The sequence below is a fragment of the Mus caroli genome, chromosome 11 (genome assembly GCF_900094665.2).
Source record: "Mus caroli chromosome 11, CAROLI_EIJ_v1.1, whole genome shotgun sequence".
NCBI lineage: Eukaryota > Metazoa > Chordata > Mammalia > Rodentia > Muridae > Mus > Mus caroli.
Window position 1 is genome coordinate 70,481,664 of NC_034580.1, and position 11,157 is coordinate 70,492,820.

General features: G+C 49.5%; 1 protein-coding gene across 5 annotated transcripts in view; it reads left to right on the top strand.

Moving 5' to 3' along the window:
- The window catches only part of Slc43a2 (solute carrier family 43 member 2), a 43,668-nt gene that overhangs the window by 20,003 nt on the left and 12,508 nt on the right, over nucleotides 1–11,157 (top strand). For all 5 annotated transcript variants that reach the window (XM_029483608.1, XM_021177668.1, XM_029483606.1 and 2 more), the window contains exon 6: nucleotides 10,197–10,289. In XM_029483608.1, the coding sequence (XP_029339468.1) occupies nucleotides 10,197–10,289 (93 nt within the window). The remainder of the gene's footprint in view (nucleotides 1–10,196; nucleotides 10,290–11,157) is intronic.

Sequence of the window (11,157 nt, forward strand, 5' to 3'; positions counted from 1 at the left end):
CTGGTACACTCATTGGTGAAGAAGGGGCCCCAAGTTGGCAAGATGCCTTTTCCTCACAATCCAGAAGGAGGTGTCCCATAGCTTCTCTCACCCTCCCCCCTCACAGAGCGTTGGGAGTCTACACTCTGTCCTCCTCGCTATAGTCCTTTCCTCCAGTGTGGAGGTTCCAAGGCTATCCAACTGTCATGGCTATTTAGCTCAGGTCTCTTGCAGCACTGGGCCTGGGGATCCCAGAGGGCCAATCCACTGGTGCAAGCACACACCCGGTGCTGTGGAGCCTTAGCCTGCCCTGGACATCTGGTCAGCACACTCTGGTCTGTTTGCTCAATGTCTCTAGTTTGTACAGCCCTTTAGTTCGCTCTGTCAGCTGAAGCACAAACATCGGCCAGCGGCTGAGGTGGCGTCTTTGGGCCGCCACCCCACAATCCAGGGCCTGGGTTGCTTAGAGATGGGAGCAGATGCAGCCAAAATTGTGAACGTATCTTTTCCACTTCATTACCCTGACCCTTGTCAGTGTGGGCGGGCGGGATGGGGAGTTCTGGTCTGAAACACTTACGGAAGAGTGGTTACAAAATGTTCAGGGGGAAAAATCTCTCTGTGGGCTTTCCCTATTTTATTCATTGGAGTTTGGCTTTAAACCTGAGGAATAAATGACCTCAGGGGAATTAGATTGCTGTGAGTAAGGACCCGAGGGACAGGTGTGGAAGCAAATAGCCCCCTGTGAGCGGATGTGAGGCCAGCAGCCTTCCTGCGAAGTCCTATTCTACCAAGTAGAATTTCATTTGCCTCCCTACCTGGAGAGCCTAGGTACCAGGCAGGTAGAACTCTCCTGGTATCAGACCAGAGCCCACTTAGCCTCTGATTCCCATCCATATCTTGGGAAGCCAAAGCAGTCAGTGGGTGGCCATCAGCCTAGGGAAAATTGGCCATTTTTTCAGAGGGGTTCTATGTGATAAATTTGCTGCACGTGGCATGTACAGAGGTTGACAGGAGGCAGTGGGGGTGTCGCCAGGGATCTGGGCTTGGCAGGTGGAATGGGAAGCGGCCGGGAGAAGGCAGTTTTCCCTCCCCACCCCTGTACCAGTGAAGCGGAAAGGTGACCGCATGGGCCCATGATACGTGCTGAGGGCTGCCTGCTTGTTTCAGTTAGGGAATGGCCCAGCTTTACTGAGTCCACTTGTGCAGACTAGTTCCTGGGTAGGTAGTCTGGACAAGAGAGATGGGCTGGATCCTGGCCTATGCAGACTTTTCTGAACTCGGGGTGTATATAACAGGCAGCCGAGGACAAAGCTTGAAAGGACCACAGACCTAGAATGTCACCCACTGCTTGGCTCTGTGACTTCATTAGAGAGTCAGATAGTACCCCATGGTGAATGGATTCAGGAGGCCTTAGATACGAAAAAGGGACTGTCATTCATCCTGTCTTTGCCTCTCCTGGGGGTTCCTGTGAAAAGACGCACACATCTTTGGATATCTTAGGGTCCCTAAGGAAGATGGTCTAAACTGTTTTTGGCCATGGCCTCTGGGGATTCTTGTCCAGTGGCCTGAACTCCAGGGGAGGGGCTGCCTGCAGCTGCTGTTTTCCCCTCTGGGAATGTGACACAGCTGGGCCTGTTTATGGTACAGCTGAGGGACTGAGGGAGAGTGAGTCATCTGGGCGAGGGAAGGCCTACCATGAGGCCCAGGAGCTCAGGCACAGAGGACAGGTTTTACTTAGCAGAGTAGAAGGCAGCAAAGTGGCTGCGAGAAGAAACCAGGAGCTGGGAGAGGGGCTTAGGCTGCCTCCCTGTGCGTGCCAGGGAGTCAGGAGGCAGCCTCTGCGGAGCAGAGCGGATCATTCCCCCTGGCACCTGTCCCCGCAGCATGGCTCCAGCTTCCTATTTGGCAGCAGAGCTGGTTTTCCCCTCCAGCAGGCCCTCGAGGCCTCACTAAGGCAGTCAGCTTAACACTCAGACAGCACTAACTACACCACCACCGTCTCAGCACCATTATGTCTGACAGGGCTGGGCAGGGGCAGGAAGACAGACAGAATAAGCAAGGAGAGACAAGACTAGTGAAAGAGGGGACCCAGCTCCCAAAGACAGACACAGGGCAAGTTCGTATACAAGCACACATCCCTGTGCGGAATGGTCCTGGATCACAGGTGTCAGCCGAAGGCAGAATTAAACAGAGGCTGGTAGATCTAAGAGGAGCGTGTGAAGGGATAGAAGAATCCACAGTGCGCTGAATCAAGGCAGGATGCTCAATAAAGAACACCCGAGGAAAGAGACAACATTCGAGGGGAAGTGACTTGAGAGCCAAACAGAAGTGTCGTACCAGGCCTTCACCCAGCAAGAGTTTCGAATCCTAAGATTGACCCTGCCCAGCTTGAGGGAGTCTTTTGACCCTTAAATGTTTTGTGTAACTCGGGCTGGCAGGGATGACCATGAATTTCTGATCCTTCCCCCCTCCACCTCGGGAGGCTGGGATTACAGGTGCGCACCACCATGCCTGGTTTAGACTCTGAAAGTTTTGTAAGCGGTGAATGAGCAAAGAACAGTTGCTTTCAGGATTTTAAAGATATAGAAAGCAGGTGCTAAAAATAGTTGCTATTAGTATCCATGCTCTTTACTGGGAAGGAAATCTGACCACACTGCTCCCGAGCCAACCCGTGAGGGAAATCTCCTGCAGGCAGGCCGGCCTCGGGCTTTGGAAAGAGGAGAAGGACCCGGCCTGAGGGAGAGAACACAATTAGTGTTACCACTTAGGTACAAGGTAACCAATACCACCCGGAAACTTTCGCTGCCTTTCTTAGCCTTCCCCTCTCCTGAGCCCTCTGACTATTGCTGGGATGTTTATGCTTTGGGTTTCCTTAGTCAAGGTCAGCCTCAGGCTCCTTGCTGAGCAGTTTTGTCCAGTATAAGCCCTGGTAGCCCTCAAGCCAAAACAGGCGTGGACTATCTTGCCCTCTCTCTTTCCCATAGTTTTTGAAACAGAGTTAAATTATTTTAACACAGACCGGCTTCGTGCTTCTAATTCTCCTCCTGTCATTTCATACGTGCTGGGACTACAGAAATGTGCCACTGTACCCAGCTTCGTTGCCTCTTTGAAATACGTCTTTTTGGTTTTTTTGTTTTTGGGTTTTTTTTTTTTGGTTTTTCGAGACAGGGTTTCTCTGTATAGCCCTGGCTGTTCTGGAACTCACTTTGTAGACCAGGCTGGCCTTGAACTCAGAAATCCTTGTTGCTTTTTTGTAAAAAAGGAAAAAAAAAATTAAGAGCAGGGCGGTGGTGGAGCACGCCGTTAGTCCCAGCACTTGAGACCAGCCTGGTGTACAGAGCAAGTTCCAGGACACCCAGGGCTACACAAAAACTCTGTCTCAAAAACAAAATTATACATTAAGAGGAAATTAGATGACAAAGAAAAGCATACTTATATGTGGTCATACAGAATGCCTGACTTTTATTTTTAATGTATTTTCACTAATTTTTTTAGTTTGGTATACAAAATAGTAGGTCTCATTAGGACATGCTCATATGCACATGTTACTGTGCCTCCTCTGGCTCTCATTAGGACATGCTCATATGCACATGTTACTGTGCCTCCTCTGGCTTTCCTCCTCATGTCCTTCCAGTGCTGCAGACTAAACCTAGGACCTCACACGGTATGCGAGGATTCTACCACTGAGCTGACCTTCTCAGACCACGACTGTCTTTACGAAAGAATCTTTGTAGAAGGCATAATTCCTCCTTTTTCCACCCTCCACCATCTAGATTACTTTGAATTAATTATCAGTAATTAATTCTACCCATATATGCAACTAAATGTGTTTTGAGTGTGTGGTACTGAGTGCGGATGTGGGCTCTAGCACATGCCAGGCAAGTACACTTTGAAGCAAGAGTGTACTTGGAGTGGCTAGTGTTGAAGGTGCACACACTGTTAGTTAGTGGGGTACCAGCTGGCGCATCTCTCCTGTACGGCAGTTTGTCGGAGTATGGTAAATCCTAGAAAGTGCATTCCTTTCCCTTAACGATTCTTGCTTCGCTGCGGGGATTTTCCTTGAGATGGAAGACACCTACACTTGCCTTCATCCTGAAGTCACTGAGCTGCGGGAGGCGGTTTCATGCTCCAGATCTAGCTGCTTTAGGAGACTGAGGCAGGAAGACCGTGAGTTCAAGGCCAGCACAGCTAATATTTTTTTGTTTTTCTGAGACAGGGTTTCTCTGTGTAGCCCTGACTGTCCTGGAACTCACTCTGTATACTAGGCTGGCCTCGAACTCAGAAATCCACCTGCCTCTGCCTCCCAAGTGCTGGGATTAAAGGCGTGTGCCACCACTGCTCAGCCCAACAGCTAATATTGTAAGACCTTGTTTTCTAAAACAAATTAGTCAGGTCTGGCAGTACAGGGCCTGTAGTCCTAGTGACTTGGGAAGTTGGGGTTGAAAGATCTCTAAGTTAAAAAAGCCTTCCTAGGCTGCAGAGTGAGTTCGAGGCCAGCCGGGACAAATCAGTGAGACCCTGGTTTAAAAGGAGAAGGCAGGCTGTAGCTGTAGCTCTGTGGTAGAGCACTTGCCAAACCTGTGCACAGCCTTGCGTTACAGTTCCAGTACTGAGCCCCATACCCCACAACTGAAATCGTTTTATGAATAAATACAAAAGGACTTAGGGTCTAAAACTAGAGACATGGTTTCCTAAATTATAGACCATCCAGGTAAGCAAATCGTAGGCAGTCATTTCAGATTGTGTCAGGAAGGAAGAGGAAACTGTTTAGAAAACACTTTATACTAATATGTCGGGTTAGAAGGGAAAAGGTGACGCATGCCTGTAACCCTGGTTCTTAGGAGGTAGTGGCAGAGAGGTGTCTCTCCAGCCCCTAATAGCAAGTTTGAAGCTAACCTGGGCTACGTGAGACCCTATCTTAAAGATAAAAGCAAAAAACAGTGTGGAGGGGCTGGAGCGATGGCTCGGTGATTAAGAGCTCTGGCTGCTCCTCTAGAGGGCCTAGTGTAATCCCCAGCACCCACATGGCAGCTCACAACATCTGTACCTCCATTCTCAGGGATCCAACACCTTCCGGCCTCCTTGGGTTCCTACACACAAGTGGACCATAGACATACTTGCAGGCAGAGCACCCATACACATAGAATACAATAAAATACTGACCAAAAAAGTGAATAAAGTAGCTGGGTGTGGTAGTGCATGCCTTTAATCCCAGCACTGGAGTGGCAGAGGCAGGCAGATCTACATGAGTTCAGGGCTAGGGCTGCTATACAGAGAAAACCCTACCTTGAAGAAAAAAAAAAAAAATGAAGAGGAAAAAAAAGGTTAGTTGAGCCAGCCTGGTCTACAAAGTGAGTTCCAGGACAGCCAAAGAAACCCTGTCTCGAAAAACAAAACAAAACAAAGGTTAGTTGGATACAGTGTTCAGTCCTGTAGTCTCAGCTGTGTGAAAGACCAAGGCAGGAAAATTACCTGTGCCCAGGAGTTCAAGATCAGCGCGGGCAACATAGTAAAACTACTTTTAAAAAAGGAAAAAGTTGGGCTGGTGAGATGGCTCAGCGGGTAAGAGCATCTTCAGAAAGTCCTGAGTTCAAATCCTAGCAACCACATGGTGGCTCACAACCACCCATAACAAGATCGGACGCCCTCTTCTGGTGCATCTGAATTCAGCAAGTTTGAAGCTAACCTACAGTGTTTTGGTTTGGTTTGGTTTGGTTTGGTTTTTGGTTTTTCGAGATAGGGTTTCTCTTTGTAGCCCTGGCTGTCCTGGAACTCACTCTGTAGACCAGGCTGGCCTCAAAATTCCGCCTGCCTCTGCCTCCCAAGTGCTGGGATTAAAGGTGTGTGCTACCACTGCCCAGCTACAGTGTACTTATGTATAATAATAAATAAACCTTTGGGCTGGAGCAAGCAGGAACTAAGTGAGTGGGGCTGACCAGAGCAAGCAGAGGTCCTAAAAATTCAATTCTCAACAACCACATGAAGGCTCACAACCATCTGTACAGTTACAGTGTACTCACATACATAAAATAAATAAATAAATAAATCTTTTTTTAAAAAAGGAAGTTTCTAAAGCAGTACGTTGGACTGGTGAGAGGGCTCAGCGGATAAAGGTGCTTGTTGCCAAGTGTGATGGCCGACGTTGAACCTCTAGGATCTACATAGTGGAAGAAAAGAACCAACTCCCACAAGTCGTCCTTTTGTTCCAAATGTTTTATAATAGCTATGCATTCCTTTTCTAACTAGGAAAAATATTCATAATTTAAAATATAAGACATAGATGTTGGCGGAAAGCTGTCTAATGTGGCTTGCCCTGAGGCTCCCTGATGCCCTGGGAGTGGCACACTGACCAAAAGAATGTGAGTTTTCTTGGTTCAGTAACACTCTTCCAGGTAGGATGCTGGGTGTGGTGGCCCCTGCCGGTAATACCAGCATTTTGGGAGACTAGGGTGGGGGAGTGGGGGTGTGAAGGCGGGGGGGGAGCAAGATTGAAAGACCATAGCAGACCTTGTCTTAAAAGAAATCAGAAGAGAAGTGCTCCAGGCTGGGTGACCAGAGGGATAATTCAAGTGCTGCCATTGATCCCGCCCAGGGCACGGGGTTTCTTCATGAATGGGTGAATCTGCTCTTTTGTCCCTGGTCTGAGTTTGGTCTGAGGAGGTCAGAGCAGGGCTGCTCAAGCCCTGGTTACACCGGCCTCTGTCCTGGGTAAGGGTTAAGGCAGGCTTGAGACAAAGAAGAAAGAAAAGGGCCGACCAACCCAGGGTCTGCTTCTGCGCAGGGCTGATTCTGCTGTGGGGAATTTTCTTCCCTAAGGGCATGGCAGCCATGTGCGCCTGAGTGCTCAGTGTTCTCCTGCTTGACCCTGCCTGAAGGACAGGCGGTTGGCTTCAGCTGCTCTTCTGACCCTCTGATCCTTTCTCCGCTTGTCTCAGCTGGACTAGAATCCCCTGCAGTTGTATTTCCCTCTTTCTACATAGGCACGTATCACCTTTTGAATCTCCTCAGGGTGGATGCCTTTCCTACAAGTATGCCTTGCTGCCTGACTGTGTGCCTTTGGGAAGTGAGTGTGACCTTGAATTACAGCATTCCTTCCATGCAGGTGTACAGCGAACACAGTTACCTTTCGTGCCCACCAGGGCGTGTTCATGCATACCTGGCCTTGTCACGTGTCCTGTCTCCTATGTCCATCATGTGTGCCCTTCCCACCCTTCTCAGTCTAAAATGATGACAAAAAGCCACTTATGTGCTAAGAATTGGGGAGAAAACTTAGCTGGTCACCCTGGCCTTGGACCGTAAGACTTACAGATCTGCTAATGCTCCTTTTCAGCCCTGCGGTCCCCCCCCCCCAACAACCTTGCTTCTTACTAATAGCCTGCAAAGCATTACTGACAGAGAATACGCATACCACCCATTTCACCTAAAGCTTGTATATTCAGTGAGCTTTAGTGTATTTAGAGGTGCAGAGTCACTTCAGTCACCTGCATCACCCAACAGGAATCCTGCCCCACGTGTGCCCATCCCCTGCCCCATGTATGCCCATCCCCTGTCCCATGTGTGCCCATCCCCTGCCCCCCCTTGCCTGTTACTGATGCGCTCTTTGTTATTTTGGGTTTGTCTATGTGGAGCATTTCATGCAATGGATCCATATAACATATGCTTTTAAAGAAAACATTATTTATTTTATGTGTAAAGGTGTTTTGCTTGTGTGCATGTATGTGCACCACAAGCATGCAGTGCCTGTGGGGTCCAGTAGAGGGCACCAGATCCCCTGGAACTGGAATTGCGGGCGGTTGTTAGCTGCCATGTGGGTGTCGGAAGGAGCAGTACCCTCTGGGTGTGCTCTTCTGAGCTGCCTTTGTTCTCTCTTAGCTTACTGTCTCCTAGGTCCACACCTGTTGTAGCATGTCTGCTCTCCATTCTGTAATTGCGTATATACCTTTTGTTTATCTGTTCATCTTGATGGACATTAGGTTGTTGCCATTTTTTGCTATTAAGAAGAATGCTTTCCCAAGCATTCATGTGCAGCACATGCTCTTATTTCTCTTAGGAGTGAATGTACCTAGGAGTGGAATGCCCTGATCGTGTGGTTATTTTGTTTTAACTGTGAAAAACCAGCTCTGTTTCCAGAGTGGCTGTAGCTTTGTATTTCTCTGGAGGCTCGTGCCACTCCTCCTGGTTCTCTCCAGCACTTGTTACTGTCTGACTTAGAGCAGCCATTCTAGTGGGTGTGAGTGTGTGTGTGTGTGTGTGTGTGCGCGCGCGTGCGTGCGCACGCGTGCCCCCGTGGCGGTCAGAGGACAGCTGTGAGAGGTGCCTCTCTTCTTCCCCCATGTAGGTCCCAGGGGTTGAGCTCAGGTTGAGAGCCTTGGCAGTAAGTGCCTTTACCCAGGAGCTGCCACTCACTCAGTCTGTCTGTCTGTCTGTAATTTACTGAGGCAGGGTCTTACTCTGTGTCCCTGGCTGTCTTGGAAATTGTTACGTAGACCTTACTGGCCTCAAACTCACAGAGATCAACTTGCCTTTGTCTCCCAAGTGCTGGGATTAAAAGTGTCCACTGTCTCTCTGCTTTGTTTTTGTTTTTGTTTTTTTAAGACTGAACCCTGCTGTGTAGCCCTAGTTGATAGATTCATTGCTCATTTATTTAATCAAGAGCAAAACAAGGCAAAAATAATGTCAGGCATAGTGTCACAGCTACCCCCATTTTGGTAGCAAGGAATGGGCTTGCAGTGGCCTTCTCTAGTCTTGCTAGGGTTTTGCTGTAAGCCTCTGCTGGCCTAGGACTTTGAGTCCTCTCTTTCTGCATGAGTACTGGATTTCTGGGTATGCTCAGGCTATAGTCACGACGACTAAACAAAAAAGGCCCAGACAATAAGAAAAGAAGCATTGCTCAATGTCCTCAGCACTGTTGATGAGGACGTGGTACAGGTTCTTGAGCTGGGAGAGTTGTTGTGGCTGCTTGTGGGCAGGATTTGGTTTGCTCCAGTGTGTTGGAATCCATCCCTGAGCTTCTCTGTGTAGCCCTGGTTGTCCTGGAACTCACTCTGTAGTCCAGACTGACCTCAAACTCAGAGATCAGCCTGCCTCTGCCTCCCAAGTGCTGGGATTAAAGGTGTGCATCACCATGCCTAGCATATTTTAAAGCTACTTTATTTATTTGCATGAGTGGTTTGTCTCTGTGTATAAATGTATGTATATGGCACGTGCAGTACACAGAAGACAGAAGAAGGGGCTGGAGTTACGGATGGCTGTAAGCTGCCCCGTCAGTCCTGAGAACCAAACCGAGATCCTCTGCAAGAGCAGTAAGCGCTTGTAACTCCCGAGCAGTGGCTCCAGCCCAGGTTGTGGTGTCTTAGCACGGGCCTGTAATCACAACTGAGTTTCTGCAGAATCATTGAGGGTTGGCCTTGAAATCATTTCAGATGGGCCCAATCTTGCTTTGTACCCATGCAAGTGGTCATGTTAAAAACAGCCAGAGCCTTCCTAATCTTTGCTTCCTGGAGGTGCTAGGTGACTCCCAGGGTAACATCAAGTTGGAACAAATCCCCTGGTTACACTCAAAAACTCAGTCAGGAATTGGGGAGCCACCTGTCTTGTAAGGACTATGATTGGCACCTTCCAGAAACATACTCTGAAAACCAAAAGCAGCTTTTGCTGACATCTGGTCTTTCTGGGACTCTGATACTTTTATTTATAAAATGACACTCATTTCCCCAAATAGATTCTTATTTTTAACGGGCTTTCTCCCTTTGAGGGGTGCTAAAGGCTTACAGCTTTGCTCTCTGACAACCTCCTTCAAATACAACAACTGTGGTAAGCCCTGGCCTGTGTCAGGAGTGGCAGGGCAGTGTGCAGACAGTCATGTCTTTTCTCTGTCTATGTCCGGGAAGGGAAAGAAAGCTTGCCATTAATTTGTGGCAGTTGCCTAGACTGCTGTGCTGTGAATTCCACAGAGGAGGGTGGCTGAGACGTGAGGCCTGGCCATTGCTAGCTGCTCCCTTCCCTTCTGCCTTAGGCGAGGCCGACAGCCCAGGACAGCTATAAATGTACTCCAACACAAAGTCATAAAGCTTACGTAGAACCTTCCTGGCACTCGTGTAAGCTCAATTGCGTAGTTCTCTGGTATGAATTTTGCAGATGAGAGTGTTGCGTCACAATGTCAAAAGGTGAGATGCACCTGTGACCTAAGCCTGCCTTTCTCCCATCCATCCCCTCAGCTGCCCAATATGTTCGGCGACCTTCGGTCCACATTTATTGCCTTGATGATTGGATCCTACGCTTCCTCAGCAGTTACCTTCCCAGGAATCAAGGTGAGGATGTGGCCAGCCCGTGGCTCTCCACCTCCCAACTCACACTTTTCCCTAGCATCTGGGCAGAGGCCTCTACCTAGGCCACTGAAGCCTCTCTGAAGAGGTCCGTCATTGTGAACACTAGGGGTGGCTCCTCAACTGCCCCTCCCACCTAGGCAGGATGCACCTGGCACCACAGGAGGAAGAAAAGAAAACCCCTGGGCCCCGGAAGAGGGGAGCTTGAGTGTTGTTCTGTGGTGTGTGACCCCAGACTGCCTGGGGACAAGAAAGGAGGGTGAGTGAGCTTGCCTCCAGGACACTCCAGCCTGTTGATGTTGGGCTGTTGCTGCCCAGTAGCCAGAGCTCTGCTGTCCGCCAAGTTGGTTCAGCTGTTTCCCTCCCAGGCAGAATTCTGAGCCTGTGGAAGTCACATGGCATCAGGAAGAAGCCTAGGCTCAGACTCTCCTAGGCTTCTGTCAGGAGGTCACCAAGGGCTCTTCTCTCCCCAAGCACTGGCATCAAGTAGAAGCCCACTTCGGGGGGGGGGTATGGGGCACTGTGATGATGAGAGGGGGCCTCAGATGTAGGCTGGGAACCTGGGGGTCCATGTGCTGGGTGGTAGGAATCTGGCCAGCCACCCTGTGAACTTCCTCTTGCTCCTGGATGGTGGCAGAAGCAGATGCTCCTTGGCTTCTGTGTAGAATGCTAGCTTCTGCCCAGGGAGCTGGGCAGGTACATGCTAAGGCACTTAGAGGACCTCACGTTGGGATGAAATGGGGATGATCAAGACAGGCCAGCCGGGCGTGGTGGCGCACGCCTTTAATCCCAGCACTTGGGAGGCAGAGGCAGGCGGATTTCTGAGTTCGAGGCCAGCCTGGTCTACAAAGTG